The sequence below is a fragment of the Schistocerca piceifrons genome, chromosome 2 (genome assembly GCF_021461385.2).
Source record: "Schistocerca piceifrons isolate TAMUIC-IGC-003096 chromosome 2, iqSchPice1.1, whole genome shotgun sequence".
Taxonomy (NCBI): Eukaryota; Metazoa; Arthropoda; class Insecta; order Orthoptera; family Acrididae; genus Schistocerca; species Schistocerca piceifrons.
In genome coordinates, this window is record NC_060139.1 from 136,116,137 (window position 1) to 136,141,205 (window position 25,069).

Consider the following 25,069-nt stretch of genomic DNA (forward strand, 5'->3'; position numbering starts at 1 on the left):
TACTTCCCAAGCTACGTATTTGAATGGAACAGGAAGAAACACTAATAATGGTACAATGGGACGTACTGTCTGCTGTGCACCTCACAGTTGTTTCAGAGTGTAGATGTAGATACAGAATCATTGGAAATCTTGGGGAAAAGCAAATCAGTAAGTTGACATATTTTGCATGTTTTCATTCAATAATATCATATGGAATAATGTTCTGAGGTAACTCATTTTCAAGAAAGAAAATCTTCATTGTGAAAAAATGTGAGAACAGTATGTGGTGCTCACCCAAGATCATCTTGCACAGTATATTTATTCCCTCTTGAACTTTGTTGTTAACAATCTGCTACAATTTGAAATGAGCAATGATCTACTTAATTACAATACTCCACATTAATATTGCCTTTAACACAAAAAATGGTACACAATGCTGCGGCAAAAATTTTTGATCACTTACTCAGTGATATAAAAGTCTGACAGACAGCAAAGTAAAATTTGAAAATAAACTGAGGAAGTTTCTCTTTGACAACTCCTTCTAGTCCATAGAAGAATTTCTATTACTGTAATGTGTAAAAGGTAGTGGGTAGGAATTGCTCACATCTGTAAATAGATAAAACTAACTAGTGCAGCAGCCACTCGCCCTCATATTGTGTTCACAATTATTTTCAGGAACTACTTGTATTAGTAAGTAGATTCATTACATATTAGTAAGTGGATTGTTTCTACGTTTGTCTCTGTGTTCTCAACTGTTTGCTTGTTTGTGGAAGAAGAACAAACTTTGGTTCTTTGTGGCTGTGCTGTTGTCTCTGACTTTCAATACAATTCAATTTTATCTTGTTCCTGAAGACCAAAATACCTCTTGTTATATATTTTTTGTTCTTGGCATTAGTATTTTTTACTAGACTTTTTGATTGAGACAGAAGATATTTATAAAATGTCATTTATGACCCAGTAAAGAGTCTTTATCCAGCATTTCCATCCCTATATCTTATGTTTATGCTTGATGGTTTTGCTAATTTAGGCTTCATTTTCTATTTTTTTTTTTTAACCTTTTCCCTTGTGGTGGTGTGATTTAAAAATAATTTTCTTGGATAGTGGTCTGACAGAGCTATTACTATAACTTCACTTTTGTACTGAGAAAGGCACATAGATTTGAGAATATGTGACTTATTTGTGTACAGAAGTTTTCAGTTGTACATGTTGGATTTGATATTGTATTGTTTAAGTTGTATGTTTTCATTGTGTTAAGTAGTAGTTTGTTGTCAATGGAATCTTGTAATGTCTTTATTGTTAGATCAAGTAGTAGTATAAGTGCACAACTTTGACTTAAATGATGTGTAGAAGTTCTCTGATATTTTTACTGAGAGTGTCTGGAACATGACAACAGGTACATGACTGTACTCATAGTTAATGGAGATGTTCAAAGTGTTATCCTTGTACCTGAACAATGGCCTATACCCACTGCCGGAATGAGTTTCAAGTACTTTCAAACCCTCTTGGATCATTTCCAAATCCTTGACAAACATTGGCAAGTCCACTTCAGTTCTTCAACCGTGTGAATGAGAGTGGCATACACTAAACCTCTAAGGTGACTCCGAACATAGAAATCCATGAGGCTCAGATTAGGTGATCTTGGACATTGTGGTACAGGTCCTCTTTACCCTATCCATCTTTGGCCATATTGGTGTGTTAGGTTTTGTCTCATCACAGCAGCAAAATGTGCCAGTGCTCCATCATGCATGCACCACATCCTCTGCTGGTGCTCAAAGAGAGCTTCCTCAAGTGACCCAGCGAGATGCTGCTGCAGAAACTGCAGGTAATTCTGTACATTGAGTTTGTCTGATAACATGTAAGGCCCAGTAAGAAGTCACCTAGTACTCCTAACCATTCATGCAATGAGAAATGACACTGAATTGGAAACGCATGCATAGTTTGTGGATTGGGGCCCAGATGACTCCAAACATGAGAATTGTGATAGTTAAACACACCATCATGAGTGAACTCTGCTTCATCTGTAAATAAAATGTCATTGTTGAATGTAGGGTTGCCTACAGTCTGTTGTTGCATCCACTGACAGATCATTAGTCTACAACCAAAGTTTGTTTCATTAAGACACTGAACTCATTGGAGGTGGTACGGGTACATTGCATTGTGATGAATTATTCTCCAAACACTACTGTGGCTCATTCCCGGAATTTGTGTGACAAGTCTCCTTGTTGAGATTCCTGGAGAGTGTTCGACTGTTTCCACCACCACATCTTCAAGCACAGATGTAATGCGTGCAGCCTACCTGCTCTAGCATCGTGTAGAAAGAGGAAGATGGTGTAGTGATGCCCGTAGGAATGTGCAGAGATGTGGTGGTGACAGAATGGTGGGCTGCTAGATGCAGCATCAGGATAACTGTGCTGAGGAGGGAGGGGTGAGGGGAAGAGAAGCAATGAAATGGAAAGGACTACAAATGTTTGCTTTGGAGAGGGGGAGGAGGAGGAACAGGAGGCATGTGAGAGAATGAATTGGAAGCAGGGAAGGTGACAGAGACAAATGGAAAAAAGGTACTTTGAAAAATCCCACTGCTCCTCCTTTTATATTGTATACTATATTTTATCTAATACTTGAAATGAAGCATTTATATAATTTTGCACAGACCACTATCAGCTGCATGTGTACTGGTAAAGTCAATATCGGTTTAAGGCAAACATTGAATGATGAGAAATTTACACCTGAGTTAAAATATTCGATTAATCACAGGAGTGGCTAATGAAGTATTCTTTTAGTTTGTTTTTGAATACTTGGGAATTTTCAAATTTTTTACTGATGTTTACTGGCAATCTATTATATTTTTGTCCCAGAACATAAAACTGCCCTCTGAAACCTAGACAGGACTGTATAGTCTACAAGGAAGTTATTTTTAAATAAAGAACTGTGTATTTTAACTTTCTGTGTGTTGTGATTCTTAGGTGGAGGTGGAAAATTAGCCTGTCATTTGCCTAGCAAAGTGTAGAAACCATCTAAAAAGCACATTCAGACTGTTGATTGTATCATACCTGTCGTGGATAATCTGGCAAGCAGACTTAGTCATGTATGCCTAATCTTTATGTGTCACTAGCTGGCAGAGCACAAATGATTTGGTCTATCACTGCTGTAGATGTAAGGAACACATATTCTGTAAACAGGCAAATAAATAAAATAAAGTTTTTCATACAAATGAAAAAGAAATAATGCGTTTCACTTATATGCAGATGAAGAAACTGCTTCAGGACAAGATTGGGATCCAGAGCTGCAAGGACTCATCACACCATTATTAGAAAGTTTAGTAGCTGTAACTGGAACCCACCGTGGCCAAAAGGTTATGCGTGTACCACCAACAAGGGATGTGTCAGAAACAGATCTCTATTTACTTGGGGCTATAGAAAAGCTGGCATACCGCTTGGATTTCATGGATAAGAGGATACGCAGAGTAGAGGAACTTATTTACTATGTTATGGACAGTGCAGGACAACATGCAAATCAAGGTAAGCCCTCCAAACATGAGTCATTATTTTTCATTAGCAGTTCATAAATAAAAATTTAAGTGATAAATTAGTTGTATACAGATATACCTTTCATAATATTTTGGAATTCAAAACTGGAATCATCAAATACAGACTTAAGTTTTGTACACTATTATTAAAGTTAACTGTACACAATCACATTAGCTTTTCCCTTGGCTATGCATTTCACCTTGGGCTCTCCTTTCCGCTTTCAGTATTTTTGTATTTCTTTCAACATTTCCCTAGGTAATTTGCTGTTTCTTCCTATCTCATCTCCTCTTCTGCTATTAAAAAAAATCCCTATTCTTAGAGCTTGAAATTCTTTGTGCTTTTTAAAGTACACCCTGCAGTTTTGCTAAGGATTGTGTCCTAACTGATGAAGTTCATATTCTCTATATCTTCTTAGATAAGACCCACTAATTACAAATAATCTATTTACTCCTACACTGAAGAGCCAAAGAAACTGGTAAACTTGCCTGGGCCCCTGTGAGCATGCAGAAGAGGTGCAGCATGACATGGCATGGACTTGACTAACACCTCAAGTAGTGCTGGAGGGAACTGACAACTTGAATCCTGCAGGGTTGTTCATAAATCCATAAGAGTAGGAGGAGGTGGAGATCTCTTCTGAACAGCACATTGCAAGGCATCCCAGATATGCTCTATAATGTTCATGTCTAGGGAGTTTGGTGGCCAGTGGGACTGTTTACACTCAGAAGAGTGTTCCTGGAGCCACTCTGTAGCAATTCTGGATGTGTGGGGTGTTGCATTGTTCTGCTGGAATTTTCCAACTCCATTGGAATGCAAAAGCACTCCATCTGCAGGCCACAAGTGGCCCACCAGGACCATCCGACCACCGTGTCATCCTCAGATGAGGTTGTGGATAGGAGGGGCGTGTGGTCAGCACACCACTCTCCTGGTCATTATAATGGTTTTCTTTGACCGGAGCCACTACTATTCGGTTGAGTAGCTCCTCAGTTGGCATCACGAGGCTGAATGCACCCCGAAAAATGGCAACAGTGCATGGCGACCCAGATGGTCACCCATCTGGCCTCGCCCAACAGCACTTAACTTCGGTGATCTGACGGGAACCGGAGTATCCAGTGTGGCAAGGCCATTGCCCATTGGAATGCAAAGTGGACATTAATGGATGCAGGTCATCATACAGGATGTTTATGTATGTGTCACCTGTCGGGGTCATATCTAGATGTATCAGGGGTCCCATATAACTCGAACTGCACATGCCCCACACCATTACAGAGCCTCCACCAGCTTGAACAGTCCCCTGGTGACATGCAGTCCATGGATTCATGAGATTGTCTCCATACCTGTACACGTCCATCCACTTGATACAATTTGAAATGAGACTCATCCGACCAGGCGACATGTCTCCAGTCATCAACAGTCCAATGCTGGGTTGATGGTCCTAGGTGAGGCATAAAACTTTGTGGTGCAGTCATCAAGGGTACTGGCAGTTGTTGATGGTCCAGCGTTGAAAGCCGCAGCAATTTGCGGAAGGGGTGCACTTCTGTCAGGTTGGATGATTGTCTTCAGTCATCATTGGTCCCATTCTTGCAAGATATTTTTTCAACCATGGCGATGTCAGAGATTTGATGTTTTAAAGGATTCCTGATACTCATTCATGAAATTGTTGCATGGGAAAGTCTCCACTTCATTGTTACCTCAGAGATGCTGTGTGACATCACTCATGCACTGACTATAACATCACACCCAAACTCGCTTAAATCTTGATAACCTACCATTGTAGCAGCAGTAACCCATCTGACAACTGCACTAGACAGTTGTTGTCTTATATAGGCATTTACGACCACAGCCTGTTTACATATCTCTGTGTTTGAATACACACGCCTATTCCAGTTTCGTTGGCACTTCAGTGTATTGTGAATGAGGTTTTTTCCACCATTAAATTACAAAAGTCAACTTGACTGAATGTTGAACACTATTGATTAACAGAATTCAACTCTCCAGAATACAAACACTTCAAAATATCCATCTTGTTAACACTGTGTGCCGTATATTAACTTTTTAAATGTGTGAAACAGTCTTCGCATCCTAACTTGCCCATAATTAACCAAAGTCTCTGGCATACTGCCCTTTGTTTGCCGAACCTACTTCACAGCACTGTTGGCATCAGCAGTTATACTGCTTTCATTGCATACTGTGGTACTTTGCCCTAACATATACCCACCAAAATTAAATCTTTTTATACAAATTTATTTGAAAAATAAAATTTGGATTAAATGTTCTATGAAATTAAAATAAATATAAAATGTAGTAATTAGTCAGAGACAATTAATCAGTCTTAATTAATTATTGATTATGCCAGCATTACATCAACTGGCATAATGGTGTGTGTGAGATTGAGTAATGATACACTAACTATACAAAAAATACAATATAGAAATATTAACCATTGGCATAACACATACAAGAAAGATCTGTTACCTCAGTGAGGCAAAGTTGAAGTTAACTGCTGTACAAATTGCATTAACACAACTCATCTTTATAATTATAAAAAAGTGAATGTACAGCAAATAATGACTGTCCTATCATATCTTCACTCAGAGTGCAAGAATGTGCATGTAAAATGATATAAGGCACATTATTAAAGTATGTATGGAATCTGTATTGTCACTAGTGAAGCATTTGTCTTAAACAACAGTACAGCCCAATAGAGAGAGCTCTGAAAAAGGGGTTGGGCTGCAATAAGTGGAGAAATTTTGATTTTCAGGTCCTTCTTCCACTTTTGTGTTAACTGCTGTCTTGAAAAAAAAAAAAAAAAAAAAAAAGAAGACACTATGAAGAGCCAATTTTTTCATTTTTCCCTCAGCATCTTGCTTCTAGTGCATTTTAGGCAAAAAATGCTGTTATCAGGTTTAAAGAGCGTTAAATTTCCTGCAAGTTTCATATCTAGCATGTTGGAAAATTCATAACAGCTACAGAGATAGGGACTGTGAAAACCTGCAAAATATTAAGAAATTGCAAAAAATTACAATGTCGATGACTTCACCTTAATGACTTTCTGTAGTGTTATACAGGGTGATTATAATTAAAGTTTAACTTTCAAACTGCTGTAGAAATAACGCCACTGGTCAGAATGATTTTAAATTGCAGTGGAATATTATCGGAGAAGGAAGAAAACATATGGCAGAAATAAATAGTTAAAAAATGTAGTGATAGATGGCACTGTACGCATCATAATGTAGTAGTGGTCAACTAAAATGACAAATGAATCATACAACAATGCCCAAGGTGTATGCTTGATGTTAAACAAACTGTACTATTCAGTGTGCATGGGTGTACAGGTGTGATACTGTTAGTTATGCAAGCCATCCACCACAGCAAGGTCATATCACATCGGATGGGAAAAATTGGCTTTTAATTGACCTGAGGCCAAAAACCGCATAAAAAGCATCAATCGCATTGGTTTTTAATTGTCCTGAGGCCAAAAACTGCTTAAAAAGTATCAATCAAAATCAAATCGAATTATTAATTTCCATGTGACTGGCACAAAACATGTTCAGTATGGCTGTCCACTGTTTTCTGCGACAAGTTGAAATCAAGAAACAGCATGTTCCACAACTGATTGAAGTATTTACGGGGTCACACTCAGAATGTGTTGTGCAGTGCATGCCTTCAGTGCAGCTAAGTTTGCAATTGGAACACTGTACACAACATCTTTCATATAGCTCCACAGCCAGAAGTCATGTGGAGTAAGATCAGGTGATTGGAATGGCCAGGCTGTAGGGAAATGGTGGCTGATAATTCTAGTATTTCCAAAATGGTGCTTCAGCAGCTGCTTAACTGGATTTACAATGTGTGGAGGTGTGCCATCTTGCATAAAAATTGTCCCATCCACACATTGACGCTGTTGGAGAGCTGGAACGACGTGGTTCCACAAAAGACCCTCATAGCTCTTACTAGTGATGATACAGGTAACAGGATCAGAAGCACCTGTCTCTTCGAAAAATATGGCCCTATGATAAATGATACCGTAAACCCGCACTACAAAGTGACATTTTCAGGATGAAGTGGTACTGTTTGGTTTGTGTGTGGATTTTCTGTTGCCCATGTTTGACAATTCTGTGTACTGACATATCCTGTCAGATGGAAGTGGGCTTTGTCTGTCCACAAAATCTTCCATGGCCAATCATTGACCATTTCCATGTGAGCAAGAAATTCTAAAGCAAAGGTCTCTCTTGCTGGCAAGTCAACAGGAACCTTTGCTTTAGAATTTCTTGCTCGCATGGAAATGGATAATGATTGGCCATAGAAGATTTTGTGGACAGATGAAGCAACTTGTGGACATGGGTAATTTTGAATGCATAGCAAAGAAGGATGTCTTGTAGGATTTTACGTGCCATGCTCATGGGTATTTCAAATGTTAGGCCAATTCTCCTTGCACTACACGTTTGCACACCACCACTCATCTCCTCCTGCATTGCTGTGGCTACTGCTTCCACTGATGTTGAATCAATTCATTTCCTCACTCTACCAGGTTGCCCACCAAAAGAACCCATCTTCTCGAATTTCCAAATCATTTTCTCCAGACCCACGGCAGTCATCGAACCAATGCCTTTTTTCAAACCCTTCAGTGTCTGGAACTTCTGCACAGCAACTTGTGCACAGTCATCATTCTTGTAATACAGCTTTACAAGCAGAGTGCGATCCTGCATTGAGGCAGTCATGGCAAACATTGCATATGAGAATGGAGGAAAAGCCATTTACTCGGCATTTTACCAACTTCAACGGGTTGTGCACATGACAGGTGTTTTCATTTTTGTATTATGACACACACAGCATCATCTCTTGATCAATTTTCACAATATTTTTTTTCTTCTGCCATATGTTTTCTGCCTTCTCCGATAATATTCCGTTGCAATTTGACTTCATTCTGACCAGTGGTGTTATTTCTACAGCCTTTTGAAAGTTTAACTTTAATTATAATCACCATGTATATGAAACTTGCAGGAAATTGAACACTCTTTAAAATTGATAATGGCAAATTTTTGCCCAAAATGCTTTGGAAGTGAGCTATTGAGGAGAAATGAAAAAAGTGGCATTTCTTAGCGGTGTTTTCAAGATAGTAGATAACACTCGAGGGGAGAAGATCTCAATCTTGGAATTTTCATGAGAGGGATAATATATACAACATATCTGCAAATCAAAATTACTCTACATTTTGCAATTCAAGATGATATCTCTGTGTGGGCCGGGAGGCATTGTCGCGTCCGGCCGCCGTGGATGTGTAGACTTTTCGCCGCTGTGCCATGTTACAGCGTTGCCCGGGGTACACCATCTAGGAGGTTGTCTACACTTCATACCCCAACATGGGCATTGTAAAAGAAGTGGAGACAGAAGAGATATCCCAGGCCTTGAAGCTAATGAAGACAGGAAAAGCAGCCGGACCTGACAACATCCTACCAGAATTCTTAAAGGAATTGGGAACTTTAGGAAGAAGGTGGCTGGCCAAACTTTGTACAGAATGCATAAGCACGGGGGTTGTGCCTAAGGAATGGAAAGAAGCAAAAGGCATCGCAGTGCTGAAACCCAGAAAGACTGGAGATAATCCTAGGAATTACAGACCAATATCCCTGCTATGTACCTCTGATAAATTATTCGAGAGAATATTGCTGACTAGATTAACTCCATACATCAAAGCCAACCTCGCAACATACCAAGCGGGTTTCCGAGCAGGTAGAAACTGCTGCGATCAAGTGCTGTCCCTCACAACCTATATTGAGAAAGGCTTCCAGAACAAGATGAAAACTGGCCTGGTCCTCATAGACCTCACATCAGCTTACGACACAGTATGGACTGAAGGGTTACTGCTTAAGCTAACTAGAATCATAAATTGCAAGCAGACTTACAAACTACTCAAGAACATACTAACGAGCAGGAAAATCAAGGTCTCACTCCATGGCACGAACAGTAAGAGCATGGTTCTGAATAATGGTCTGCCACAGGGTTCGGTACTAGCACCCGCTCTCTTCAATCTATATATAGCTGACTTGCCAGAAACTAAATCACGCAAATTTGCATATGCAGACGACCTGGCCATCGCATATCAGAGTAAAAACTACAACGATCTCGACGAAACACTGAATGCAGACCTTGAAGTCCTGCACACCTATTACTCCAAGTGGCACCTACTTCCCAACCCCAACAAAGCAACCAGCACTATAATGCACCTCAACAACAGAGAGACACACAGAAAATTACAGATCTTCTCAAATGGCCAAAGCATAAGACATGAGGATAAGCCTAAATATTTGGGAGTGAAACTAGACCAGACCCTAACGTACAGCTCACACCTCGAAGACACAAAGCAAAAACTAAAATCCCGCAATGCTAGCCTTTCAAAACTGGCTGGAACAACATGGGGATGTGGAGCGAGCACTTTGAGAACTTCAGCACTAGCCCTTGTCTACAGTGTAGCTGAATACTGTTCACCAGTCTGGAGGAGAAGTGCACACGTATCTAAAGTGGATGTCCAGCTGAGGGAGACAATGCGAATAATCTCGGGAACACTCAGGGCCGCCCCCCCCCCCCCCCCCCCCCCCCCTGGACCTCCCCATCCACCAAGATCTGACACCAACAAACAGGCTTAAATCCAGATCACCCTTTTGGGAAATCAGTGAAGAACTACAAGCCTTTGAGCCGAGAACAGCCTGGAACGAAGTATGGTCGGCAAGTGAATTTAAGAACAAAAATTTAGTACACAATCCGAACAAGAAGAGTGTGGACAGCTCTAAACCGGGTCAGAACGAGTGTTGGGAGATGTAAACACCTGATGAACAAGTGGGGCCTGGCAGACAGCGCTGTATGTGAGTGCGGTGAAATACAGACAATGGACCATCTACTCGTGTGCAAAGTGTATGGCTGCGGTGGTGAACTCATGGACATACATAGGCTCAGTGACTCAGCCATAGAGTGGCTCAAAAACATATCTAATATAGTGTAGAATTATATTGTTTTCTTTTTTAGTATATAATGATAAGAATATTGTAAATTATGCCTCTGTGATGCCGAACGAGTAAATAAATAAATAAGCAAAAAAGAGCAGCCAGCTGTAGTATATTATTATGTAAATAGTGAATTATTGCATCTGTGTTGTGCTAACACATTAAAAGTGCAGAGTTGAAAAAACATGTAATCATGAAAATGAATGTGAGGCAAAAAGTAGAAGCATTCACACAACTGAAACTAGGTACATGCATACCAACTTAGGTATATTGATGCACACAGTTAAACAGTGACCGAAAGTGTGTAATCTTGAGGTATACTAATACTGAGATGTGTATACTGAATAAGTGTCATCAGCACAAAATAGCAACAACTTCAGATTGCAGGAAATAGACATTTTTTAATTTTATAAGTAAAAGCAGTGGATATTAATATATTTCTTGGAAATGTAGCTATGTTGTACAGGTAATTATAAACATTTATCATATGTAATTTTGGTATTGTATGACTGCTAAAAAGAAATTTCATTGGCAAGCATATTTGTGTCTACTTGTACAAGAACATTCATATTCACAAAGAAGTGCCAAAAAATTGATTTTTAAGACATCATAAAACACTGGTAACCAATGCATTACACTATACAGTTGTAAACACGTCATTAGTTAAGATGTTAGGTGCAGAGTGAATAATTTCTTTCTGGAAACATCATTAGTTACTCTGCTTTTAAGATCCTGTCTATGTGTTAAACCATACCCCTCTATGCACAATCTCACATTTTCTTGAAGCTCTAGGTTGTGACATCAGTACTGCAGAGGATTAAAGAAAACACAAAAGTGTTGTAAACATGTCACTAGATGCTATGCTTTTTATGCACTGCTTATATGTTTGGCCATAATTCACATGTAATTACACAATTTCTTGAAGCAGTGGGGTATGGCATTGATGCTACTGTGGATTAAAGAACATGTTGTGGAGTGCATGGCAGCTTGAGAGGTCTGGGGTTGCAGTAATGTCATACTCTTATGCATGCTTCTGGTTTCTCAACATGTGTAGCAAGTTACTCAACTGGTCACCCCATTTTCCTGTGGCTCTGTGTGATGAATCATCACATGCCACTCAGTGACTCACCAACAAGCAATCACTATCAACAAAAATTACAGCAGCATGTTGAACAATGCAACAGTGTGACTGTGAAATATACAGTTGTGCAACCCATGTTATCTCACATACCTGGCTGCCTATATAGAAATTGACAGAAAAACACCACCACATGATTTGCTAGTGTCTTCTGATGCAACATCTCATGAAGTACACTGTCTGAATGTGATGACGTGATGCACTAAAACACAGCAAGTTCACTTCATCTAACTACTACAGTCACTTAAACAATCACAACAGTTACCTATTACTCTCCAGGCTCGCAATAGCTACCAACTATTGTCTGTTAATCCAAACTCATAGTAATTCACATATTAATGGAAAGCAAACTGCTACTCACTAATTATTATACTCTAGTCACATTTCTTGATGATGGTACAATTTTATGTTTTCAACATACTGGAGAAAATAACATTTTCCAGACTTTGCTCTGGCAACTTCAACAGAATTCGAATGAGCAATCGTTCTAATTTTAAATGCTCCATGATAATAGTGATTGAACTTGTTTTCTTTGTTCATTATCGAGGATTTAGAATGAGATTTATTAAAGACTCAGACTCTTACTTTATACATAATTGTCTTCATAATTCTGTCATGTGCAAGTTTTCTTTCTTCTGCCCTTTGCTTCACTGTATATAGTACTATTCTAAGTCATCTTACTTGCATTAGCTCTTCCCTCTCTGGTAAATTAATGTATTCATTGAAAATACTGTCTGGTTTCTTACCAAAGAGGGCTGTGCGTGGTGTTAATCTGGTTGAGTCATGATGCACATCATTGTTAACTGTTTCAAAGTCACCTAATTTTTCGATCCACTTCTTAATAAGCAAATATCAAAATGTGCTAAATCCCCTGCTCCTGCATAAAATCTTTCCAAAGATTTGAATGAAATTGAGGCCCATTGTCTGATTAAATTCACTCTGGTTTGATGTGATTTACAAAGTATTCATCTTTCAGTTTTTTAATCATAATTTTGCTATCAGCTTTCCTTAATGGACAGAGCCACACAAATTTCAAGAAGACATCCATAACTACCATAACTTTCATGAAATTTCCTATAAATTGTGACAGTGGTTTATAAAGATCAACTGCTGTTACCGAATGATGAGGGCGTAAGCCGTAAATGCATAAAATTTTGGAAGGTTTCCTCTATCAGTCTTCACAAAATTCCTTCCATTGTTACTTAAAAGTCTTAAATCCATTTTGATAATGAAAAAGTAAACCATTTGTGGAAAAAAGTATACAAAGTCACTAGTAATTTCAGCTAACACTAGTGTGATATATGTAAACAGAGCCAACCTACTCTTAATTATGTAAAAATTCCAGGTATTTTTTGAGAATATTGACTGAAACTGTTTTTTTGATGTTACAATCATTCACAATGACATCACAAACCATATTTCTAACAAAGGAAAACAGTCTATTATGAACTCACTTTCCACATGGATGCGTCCTGGTGATCTTTCAGTAACAAAATCACTAAATCCGAAGCTAAAACTGCTCAATATGTCTAAAATAACAAATTCTAGGTGTAAATAAATCAAACTGAACTGAACTAGTGGCCCGTACTGAAGCCTAAAACCTCTCAGTACAGTTCTTAAAAAATCAGCGGGAGGACCGATCGGTAACAGGACTCAGAAGCTTACAAAATAGCAACTTCGGATAAAGAACTGAAAATGATGTCACAACTGAAGCTAACCTACTGCACTGGTCGATATGAATGATACAGAATAGGACCCCATCTGTGATCAGTTGAAATCCCGCAATCCTGTTGATTAGATTATCAGCTTTATGGATGTTTATTGCTTCCTTAATGAAGCAATCCCAGAAAGATGATGCCGGGATAAAAAACTTCTGTCTTTTCATAAATCATGAGATATCCTGTATTCAGACAATGTTCTGCAATTGCCAACTTTTTGGTTGGTGTAAGCATGTATGATGCTGATGTTCATCACAGAGTTCTCATGCTGTGCGACGTTGCACTAGGAACTTGAAAGGTGCATCTACCTGCTTCACAGACAGCCAAATTGGTGAGCCTCATGTCATGCTCTCCTGTTGTTAGATTTACAGCTGGAGTAGATCTATTTGACTCTTTAAATCTCACTTTCTCTTCCAAATATCTACTGGAAAATGACCTCTTTAGCAGATCATCTACAGAAAATACTCTCATACTAAAAGAATGTGGTGTTTTATACATCTGCTCTATTAACTTTATTTGGTCATGACTAGTTTCAGCCTTCCAGGCCATTCTCAACAGATATGGTGGTTTTACAATAGAAAACTATGCCTTACATATTGAAATGTCAGTGTCTTTAAATTTGCATCTTCTGTTTGCTTTGGTTCACAAATGCTGTCTTGTTCATTTGAAAGCCTGATATTTACAAATGTGTTCTAACTACATAAATTTCAAGCTGTCAAACCAACAAGACAACATTTTTGTGCCAAAACAAATAGAGAACACAAATTTAAAGATGCTGATATTTCAAAATGTAAGATGTAGTTTTCTACTCGAGAATCACAAAATCATTGGAGAATTGTCTAGTCAGCTGAAACTAGTTGTAAACAAATAAAATTAATACAGCAAAAGTGGAAAATGTCACCTTCTTTTAATAAATTCCTTGCCGTGGTACCCATCACGGAAAAAAATCTTTCATACTAAATTTACTCATATACTCCCTTTTTCTGACCATCTATAGCCTTTTGACTTACAAGGATAGTAATCATAATTACATTGGATATATTAATTTTATATATATAAATTGAACTGTTTAAATATCTTTAAATTTTATGATTAATTGTTTAGTATTGTAAGGAATAAAATTAAAAAAAATATGTTGGTAGCAGCAGAAGCTGAACCCAGGTTGCATATCACCACCATTGAACTTGGCCACGCATCTGCAGAGCTGCTTCTCTGAAACCCTGAAACCCCTCATACTCTATGCTTGCACAATATGGTACACACAGCTCCCCCCCCCCCCCCCCCCCCCCCCAAAAAAAAATTACTAACCTGATGCTGTGAATCTGTAGTGCTGGAAGTGATGACATCACATCAGACCATATGCAGTTGAAAACAGACAGCTGCATCCTTTCTCTGTGTTGATCACAGCACAGCTGAACATAGTTTTCTAGTTATCTCGGACAGAGCACTACAAAACATGTTTTGGTCCATTTTATTTCAATAACAGCACACTTTTGATGAGAAATAGGATATTTTTAGTGTGATTTCTGGCTCGCATTTGAAGAGAAATGGTGCAATTTTAGTGATTTTCAGCTTATATTTAAAAGAAAAGACATCGTTTTGGTGCAAAATTTACAGTGTGCTGTAGCACATTAGCACATGATAACCAACTGCCACTGGTAAACCATTATTTGCAATGATGAACAGAAGTGGACCAAGGCCTTCATCCTGTGGCACTCCAGTCAGATCATCCTCCACTAAAGAGCAACTATTTTTAACTGAGAGAAACTGTCTTCTGTTGCTTGGATAGCACCTGATTACGGCTAAAGATGGGCCTGTGCATGCCATCAAATTGAAGTTTTGCAAGTTGAGTGTAAATTGAGTCCTGACGATATATTATGTATATAGATTAAAGGATGTGGAGATACTGCTGAATTTACTGTTAAGAGTAGATATTACTGTGTATATTTAATTTTAAATAAAGAGCAGTATAGCAAAAAAAAGCCCTTTCACAGTACCATGGGAAGTGGATGCATCACAAGTCATCCCAGTTACTGGTCGCCTTACATACCATCCACTAACCATTAGCTTGAATGTATGTAACAGTTTATTTGCTACAGCTGTACAGTGTGCCATAGCCATGAGCCCATGGTAGGTAGGCAGAGCTAAGTTTTAAGTTTTGTATACCATGCATGGGATAAGCAGTCACAGAAAGTCTGTTCCTGCATCTAAGTCTATGACCTTGAATGACATCATCCGATTTGTGCATATCTATATAAACTGCCATATAGTCCAGTGTGAGTGAATTACTGAGGTGCTTACAAACATACAGTTGGCATCCTACCATTTACAAACAGTTGTGTGATATGTAGTATTGCTGCATCTATTGCTGTTTATAAGCAATCATGGCCAAAACTGAGTCACATTGGCAGTAATTCATGTGGATAAGGATAATATACAGGAAATTACAGCTTTGGAAAACTTCTATGTTTGCGGTCTCATTGCCTGCAAGCTTTAATGTTGTCTGAGACAATGTGGTCATATTTTGCCATCACTAGTCTATCTGTTACTGTTAATGAATCATTGTGCATTTGTTCAAAACAAACTTATAAACTGAGTCCTGATGATATGTATACAGATTAAAGGACATGTAGATATTACTAAATTTACTGACATGGATGAAGTTACTTGTAAATTTCATACTTAATAAAAAAAAAAGCCTTTTCTTTGCTTTCCTTGCACCATGGGTACTAATACTTTCCAAGTCAGCACACTTACTGATTGCATGATGTACCCTCCACTAACCATCATTAGCCATAGCATATGCAACAGTTTCGTTTGCTACAGCATTGAAAAGTGTCATTGCCATGAGCTCCTGATAGGTGGGCTTTACTGAGAACATAAAGTATAAAAGATACCAGATCCTTGTTTTAAAATGCAGCTAACACCTGATTAACAGTTTAAGTGACAACAGTAGTAGTATTTTTACCATGTTATAATCCAAACTGTCTTTTGGAGGTGAGACTACATTTCACAGGGAATGCAAGAGTTATAGGCCAAAATAAACCAAGATTTGTTGGACACTTAATTAGACATGGGAGTCTCTTACAAAACATCTTCAAAGGCACAATCATAGGGAAGAAAATGAGGGGATGACTGAGAACATCCTACTTGTCTGATGTATGGTACCATATTTACTTGATAAAATTGGCTGTTCTTATGTCTTGCACACTGTTTCCTTTAAAATATACCACAATTTCTCCAGGATCCTGCAAATGTTTTTACATTTACAATCATAATTCTATTTTGTGCACAGGGAGTTAGGAGAATGGGAAAAGATATTTTGATCATTGGGGCCTTAATATGCACCCACTTCATCATGTTTGTTGTTTTTTCATTGCATCTAACAATACTCCCACAAAGACATTTATGAGATGGGATGTTATTTGTACATGGAGAAGAAAGAGGATTGCTGAAGAGAGGAAACTTTGGCTGCAGAGACAAGGTTTACTCTTACGAAAGATGAAGAAGTCTTGAAGGGGCATCTGGTACCATATTTTGCTATCCAGATATATACTGAATTTCAAAATCATATTCCTGAATTGCTAATGCCCACCATACTAACCTGTTATGCATTAATTTGCAATTGACAAGAATGAAAGTGCCTTTTGATTTGCAATGATGATAAAATGTCTTCCTAGGAAGTAGAAGCAAAAATTTTCAAAACTCCATACATGTGCAATTCTCTCCCAATTAGTAAGTGCATGCTCACAAAAGCGCTAGTATGGTGTTTAACGACTCCATTAGCTTCAGTCAATTGGTACACTCCTGAACCAAGAGCATAATCGTGCTATCCACAGCAAGATGGAAATTTTCACTTCACTTCAGATGACGAACTATTGGCACCTCATACAGTTTTATATTTTATTTACTTTTTTATTTTTTCAAACATTTCTTGATGTTCCTCATCCCATTTCCACAATGCATCATTCATTAAATGTTCTATGATCAAAGGCAAAGGTAGACAGTATCATGGAATGAATCAGCGATAGAAATTGCAGAATACTAAATAATGATGAAAACAATCAGCCCTGTAACTGGCAAAACATGTACTATCAAAGGGTGAACAACACGTCATATACCAGCTGTTATGTAAACACTGTTCAACCTTTTACATTGGCATGACTACCACCAAATTATCAGTTAGGATAATGACCAAAGGCAGTGGGTGTATACTGGCAACATGCAATATCTTGTTGCAGAGCATACCCTGCAACATGACAATCATGACCTTAGTGCTTGTTTCACCACATGCACCATCTGGATTCTTCACCAAGATAACGGTTTCTCAGAACTCCTCAGGCAGGAACTACCACTACTACATGTTCTTGGTTCTCGCTATCCATCTGGCCTTAATTTACATTACTTTCTTCTGTTCCAGCATTTCTTCACAGTAACTACTGCTCTTCCACCTTTAAACTCTCAGGTTTTTAAATCTCATCCAGTGCAGTCCCCAATAATCAGTCTTTCCTTCTCATCCTGTCTGTTAAGTCTGCCCTGACCAGTGGTTCTGGGTGACTTTCCTGAAATCTACCCCTTTTCCTAGACCTCTCCGGTCCTTTTCCTTCACCCCTCTTCCTTCCCCTCTAGCCCTTGTGCCTGAAGAAGAAGCCACTGGCTCCGAAAACTTGCCTAATTATAAGCTTATTTTACTTGTGTGTTCTGCCACCGTTTGATGAGTAGATTTTTTATCTGTCCAGTTACATTATAATATGAAGTAAGATTACCTGACAGCATGTCTTTGAATTTGTTTGACATATGGTACCATATATACTTAATAAGGGCACCAAATGTTGGAACAGCATTTTAAAGTTGGTTGCACTCATTGATTGCACTTTACAAATGCACCACAGTTTTCCCCAGATCCTGCAAAATGTTTTACAACATTTACAATCATGACTCTGTTTTATATACAGGATTTTAGCGGTATAGGTACAGATGTTTTGATCATTGGTACCTTAATATGTACCCACTTCATTCTGTTACTTGTTTTTTTCTGTGCATCTAATGGTGTTCCCACAGAGACATCACATAATTTACAGTCTGATGTTTCCTGCATGGTTGTAACTACACGACGAAGTTGATACTCACTGGATTAAATCTACTCTGTAGGAATCAGCATGGGTTTCGAAAAAGACGATTGTGTGAAACCCAGCTCGCGCTATTTGCCCACAAGACTCAGCGGGCCATACACATGGGTTCCCAGGTAGATGCTGTGTTTCTTGACTTCCGCAAGGCGTTTGATACAGTTCCCCACAGTTGTTTAATGAACAAAGTAAGAGCATATGGACTATCAGACCAATTGTGTGATTGGATTGAAGAGTTCCTAGATAACAGAACACAGCATGTCATTCTCAATGGAGAGAAGTCTTCCGAAGTAAGAGTGATTTCAAGTGTGCCGCAGGGGAATGTTGTAGGACCATTGCTATTCACAATATACTTAAATGACCTTGTGGATGACATCAGAAGTTCACTGAGACTTTTTGTGGATGATGCTGTGGTATATCGAGAGGTTGTAACAATGGAAAATTGTACTGAAATGCAGGAGGATCTGCAGCGAATTGACGCATGGTGCAGGGAATGGCAATTGAATCTCAACGTAGACAAGTATAATGTGCTGCGAATACATAGAAAGAGAGATCCCTTTCATTTAGCTACAATATAGCAGGTCAGCAAGTGGAAGCAGTTAATTCCATAAATTATCTGGGAGTACGCATTAGGAGTGATTTAAAATGGAATGATCATATAAAGTTGTTTGTCAGTAAAGCAGATGCCAGACTGAGATTCATTGGAAGAATCCTAAGGAAATACAATCGGAAAACAAAGGAAGTAGGTTTCATTACCCTTGTTCGCCCACTGCTTGAATACTGCTCAGCAGTGTGGGATCTGTACCAGATAGGGTTGATAGAAGAGATAGAGAAGATCCAACGGAGAGCAGCGCACTTCGTTACAGGATCATTTAGTAATCACAAAAGCGTTATGGAGATGATAGATAAACTCCAGTGGAAGACTCTGCAAGAGAGACACTCAGTAGCTTGGTACGGGCTTTTGTTGAAGTTTCGAGAACATACCTTCACCGAGCAGTCAAGCAGTATATTGCTCCCTCCTACGTATATCTCGTGAAGAGACCATGAGGATAAAATCAGAGAGATTAGAGCCCACACAGAGGCATACCGACAATCCTTCTTTCCACGAACAATACGAGACTGGAATAGAAGGGAGAACCGATAGAGGTACTCAAGGTACCCTCTGCCACACACCTTCAGGTGGCTTGCGGAGTATGGATGTGGATGTAGATGTAGATTACATCAGTGAGTATACACTATCCATTCTGTGTCCATCTGTCCAAACTTGAATACCTCACCTGCTGCCCAGGGGGAAAAAACATTAATGGCTTGCTTGTGCCATGCATACTTAGAGATATTAACTAACCTAAAAATATACCATCTATAATAGCTACAATTATTGGTCTGTAAATGCTGTAATATTGTTCAGTACACTGTTGTCAGTCATCAGAAGAGACATCTGCACCTATACCCCAAACACCCTGTATATATTTTACACATCTACTCCCAACCCACTGGATTGATTTCAACCATAAGTGGTTCACATAACTCTTACTGTCTTGGAAGAAGTACTGTGTTGGTAACAGGCACCTACACCCCATTGGGGTGGGAATGGGAGTGAAAAGGGTACGTAATGCCTGACGTCTAGCTGGCTTAAAGGATTGGTGTGTTGTGCAGATAGTATCTGACTGCTTTCCAGGTGGTATATGTGTGGACGGGCAAGGCTGAGCAGAGAGGGGCAGGGTGAGTGGTGAGAGCAGGAGGAGATGGATAGTAAGAGAGGGGACAAGTTGGTGGACAGAGACAGGAGGGATGAGGAGATGGACAGAGAGAGGGGCTAGCATGAGATAGAGTAGGAGGAGATGGACAGAGAGAAGAGGGAGGAGGAAATCTGCAGAGGGGAGGGCAGGATGAGATGGACAGACAGAGAGGGGCAAAGAGGAGATGGACACAGATAGGGGAAAGGTGGTGATGGACAGAGAGAGGGATATATACATATTGAGTTAAGCCCCCTGTAAAAAAATAGTATACATATAAAATGGATATGTGCGAGTATGTATGTTCCACATCTCCCATTCCACTGGACTGATTTCAGTGAAACTAGTATAAGTATTACTTATTGTCAGGAAAGAGATACTATGGTGGTAAGAATCACCTAATTCCCAATGAGGTGGGAGTGGCATGAAAACAGTGTGGCATAGGTGACAGACAGAAAGAGGGGGAGGAGGAGATGAACATAGAGAGAGATAAAGAGATGGACATAGAGAGAAAGGGGAGGGGGGAGATGAACATAGAGAGGAGGAGGAGGAGATGGGCAGAGAGAGGAAGCATGGGGGATGGACAGAGAGAGTTGGTGGAGGTGATGGACAGATGGACAGAGAAAGTAGGGAGGGGATGATAGACAGAGAGAAGAGAGGGGAGTCAATAGACATAGAGTGGAGGTCAGAGGCGATGGACAGAGAAGGGAGGAGGAGATGAGTGCAATTTATGTCTCGTATACAAGGGGGTGAAGCTGCCTGTAAAAAAGCTAGGATAAGTATGAAATGGATTTTAAATGGATGCTATTAGGCTCTTCCTCTTTCTTGTGTGTGTTATCTTCTATTTATTAAAATTTACATAAGACTGTCATTCAGCAAACATTCAATTGTTTTGCCTTTTTGCATGACTACTGAGTGGTAAAACTACCATATAGTCAATATAGAAAATAATTTAAGAGTGATGATGCCTCTATTTGATGATTTCTTGATGTATCTTGAGAACATTAATCATCTTTTTTTCCTTCTTTCGGACACACTAAATATTATTTTGGTTTCTGTTGAACATTTGCTGTCTAACACACTGAATTCTATTATTTGTGTATTATTTGTTCAATTGGATAAATTGGAATGCTGTGTCATTATAAAATTCTTGGGTCTGGACAGTGCATTGCCAAGTAAATTCATCTTATCAGAAAATTTTAAATATACAGTTGAATTAATCATGGTTCTACTTCTCCTGAAGATGATCTACATGAATGATGTTCCAAACTGCAATTAAAATAAAAGATTGGAAAAACTTCATGATATGATACTGGATGACCCTTGATTAAAGACGCATATCAGATGAAATATTTCAATACATTTTAGATGGAAGTCAACTGAAAGTATATATATATATATAAAAAAATAAAATAAAATAAAATAAAAATAAAATAAAATAAAAAAAAGGACCCAAGACATACAGTGCTTTGTAAATGAAGAGGGAGGAAATCTAATAAAAATGACAGAGGACTCCTGCACACTGAAGGATGGAAGGTAAAAATGATGTAGATCCTATAGAAATAGCAAACACTTTTAACTAATACTGTGTACACAGAGTAGCCACAACATTATTTTGACCTACTATCAGTATGAACCCATACAGGTGATAGCAGAGTCACCTGATGAGGAATGACTGTTAGTTAGACATACACATGGAGCATATAGTGTCAGTGAGGATGCTGTCTGTGTGCAGAATGGGGAAGGTGCATGATGTGTCTGAGTTTGACCAAGGGCAGATTGTGATGGCCCAGAGGCTTGGCATTAGCATTTTGGAAACTGGGTGACTTGTCAGGTGCTTGAGGAGTGCTGTTGTGAGTGTCTTCAACCTATGGTGCAACTGAGGTGAAACCATATGCAAACATCTTGGGGTTGGGTGGCGACACCTCATTACAGATGTTATAAGCTATAGCCTGGGCAGACTGGTAAAACAGGACAGGCAATGGACTGGTGTGCAACTAACATCAGACTTTAATGCTGGGTAGAGTACAAGTGTGTCTGAACAAAGAGTGCATCAAACACACCTAACAATGGGCCGCTGCAGCCGATGGCCCATGCGTGTGCCAATGTCAACACTACGACTTCGGCAACTATGACTGAAATGGGCATGTGACCAATGGCAATGGATATTGGCTTAGTGTCAAAGTGTTGCATGGTCTGATGAATCCCAATACCTTCTTCATCATTCTGGTGGGTGTGTGAATACATTGTCTTCCAGGGCAACAGCCCCTTGACACCTGTACTGTAGGACAGAGCCAGGCTGATGGCAGCTCCATTATGCTCTGGGAAACATTCAAGTGGGCATCAATGGGTACAGAGGAGCTTGTGCAAGGCACAATGATGGCCAAGTAGTATTGTACGCTGTTTGCAGATCACATACACCCCGTTAATGATGATCATGTTTTCCAATGGCAGTGGCATTTTTCAACAAGATAATGAACACACCATGTCACAAGGCCAGGAGTGTGATGGGCCGCTGCAGCCGATGGCCCATGCGTGTGCCAATGTCAACACTACGACTTCGGCAACTATGACTGAAATGGGCATGTGACCAATGGCAATGGATATTGGCTTAGTGTCAAAGTGTTGCATGTCAACACTACGACTTCGGCAACTATGACTGAAATGGGCATGTGACCAATGGCAATGGATATTGGCTTAGTGTCAAAGTGTTGCATGGTCTGATGAATCCCAATACCTTCTTCATCATTCTGGTGGGTGTGTGAATACATTGTCTTCCAGGGCAACAGCCCCTGATTATATTTAATTGTATCTAATGGGTATTGGTGTAGTTGACTTGCAAGAGTTGGTATGTTTATATGAAACTTGTGAAAAGGAAAATACACCTGGGCTATACTGAAAGTATGAGTACTGAGTTATTTCAAGTGAGAGAGATAGTAATTTTTTGGTTCCTCTAACCAGCATTATTTCTTCAGAGAAGAAGTTATGGAGATCGACGCAGCCGCATATCCACAGGAGAGGATTGGCTAAACGTTTCAAGTAAGTCAACTGTAGTAAGAGAGGTGTTAAGTTAGCACTCCAGTTTTGCACTGCTTCTCTTTTCACCAAAACCGTTAGAAGAGTAAGTGACAAACACCTCACAAATAAGGATGTACATGACTACGCAACAAGAGGACAGGAAAATTATTACACAAGACAATCTAATCTCAAATTGACGATGTGTGCTCCTGAGGAAGCAGGCAGAAAATTTTACAAGCTACAAATATCAATTAAAGAAGTAAAGGAATAAAATTTATTTAAAAATTGTTTAAAAGTGTATCTTATAGAGAAGTGTTTATACAGTATGAGTGAGTATTCAAACAAATATTAGCTGTTACATTTTAACAGAAAAATGTAACAACTTCATATGTGCATGTAAAATGTAATCCAATACATTTAATGTATATATAAAATTGTATGATGCACACTGTAGTATCAGCTGAAAATTATCAGCTAGAGTCCATGGGAAAAGAATTAATAACTAACTAAATAAATAAAGCAAGCTTTGTGCAAGATGGGTGCCACATTTGTTGAAAGAAACCAAAATAAAAGGTGAAAACATATGTCTGGATCTTATTATAAATATGCCATTGACGTTGAAATTTGTTATTGTGAATGAGGTGTAATGCCAGTACTTCATGCCACAAACAAAACAGCAAATGAAGCTGTTGTTGAAAGCCAGTGTCCCTGTACCTAAACATGGCAATATTAGTTTTGTCCACTGTAAAAAATATGGCCAGTATCTTTCAGACTGATAAAAAAATTATTGTCATTGATTATGTTGGTTTCCTTGGAAAGGTTGAATCAATAGTCAGTGAATACTATGGATGTCTTCTGAACCAATCTGGCCATGGGAAATTTGACAGATTTGAAGTACAAAGCTATCACATCTTCCCTCTTCATAGTTAATGGCACTCTCTGATTTTCTAGTAATCCCACATCTAAAGAAATCTGGCTAAAAACATTTTGAGTTCAGTGAAAGATGTTATGGCAGATGCTAATGGGCATTGAAATAATTACATTGTGACTCCTTCATAAGCTCCTTAGTGATTATAATTTTATATTGGGCAACTAGTTTCTGTCTGCAAATAGTAATTAAATGAAGACAATATTTATTAAACACCTTACGGTGCTTTCAAAAGGAAGTTATTTCAGTATCCTGAAGCAGTGCGGCACTATGTATAAAAACTATTAGAGATAAAATCAAAAAATCAAGGTTGGGATAATGACAATATTATGAAAAGAATAGTGTGCTACTCACGGGATAGCAGAGATGTTGAGTCACAGATAGGCACAACAGAAGGACTGTCAAACAAGTAAGCATTTGGCCAAAAGGCCTTCTTCTGACATGACCACTGTCTCTGGCAACCGTGGCCAGACTGTGAGCACCTGCACATGATAGGGAAGCAATCTGGTTGGTGACAGTAAGGAGGAGGCAGGGGTGGGGAGGGGGATGGATAACAACATAGGTGTGGGGGACAGTAAAGTGCTCTTAATGGGAGCATACAGAAATGAGATGGAGAGAGGGTAGATCAGCTAGGTGCAGCCAGCAGCTTAGACAGAGGGTGGGGGGTGGGTGGTTGGGAAAGGAGAGAAGTTAAAGGACTGTCGGTTATTGGTGGAATAGCTGTGTAACACTGGAGTGGGAATGGGGATGGGGATAGGTGGGTGAAGGACAATGACTAATGAAGGTTGATGCCAAGAGGGTTATGGAAACACAAGACATACTGCAGGTGGAGTTCCCACCTGCACACTTCAGCTGGTGTTGGTAGGAAGGGTACAGGTGGCAAAGGCTTTGAAGCAGTCATTAAAAT

At 39.1% G+C, this 25,069-nt stretch overlaps 1 protein-coding gene across 1 annotated transcript in view; it reads left to right on the top strand.

The window, feature by feature from the left end:
- The window catches only part of LOC124777292 (oxidized low-density lipoprotein receptor 1-like), a 96,931-nt gene that overhangs the window by 66,607 nt on the left and 5,255 nt on the right, over positions 1–25,069 (top strand). The window contains exon 3 of the mRNA XM_047252641.1: positions 3,225–3,497. Coding sequence (XP_047108597.1) covers positions 3,225–3,497 — 273 coding nt within the window. The remainder of the gene's footprint in view (positions 1–3,224; positions 3,498–25,069) is intronic.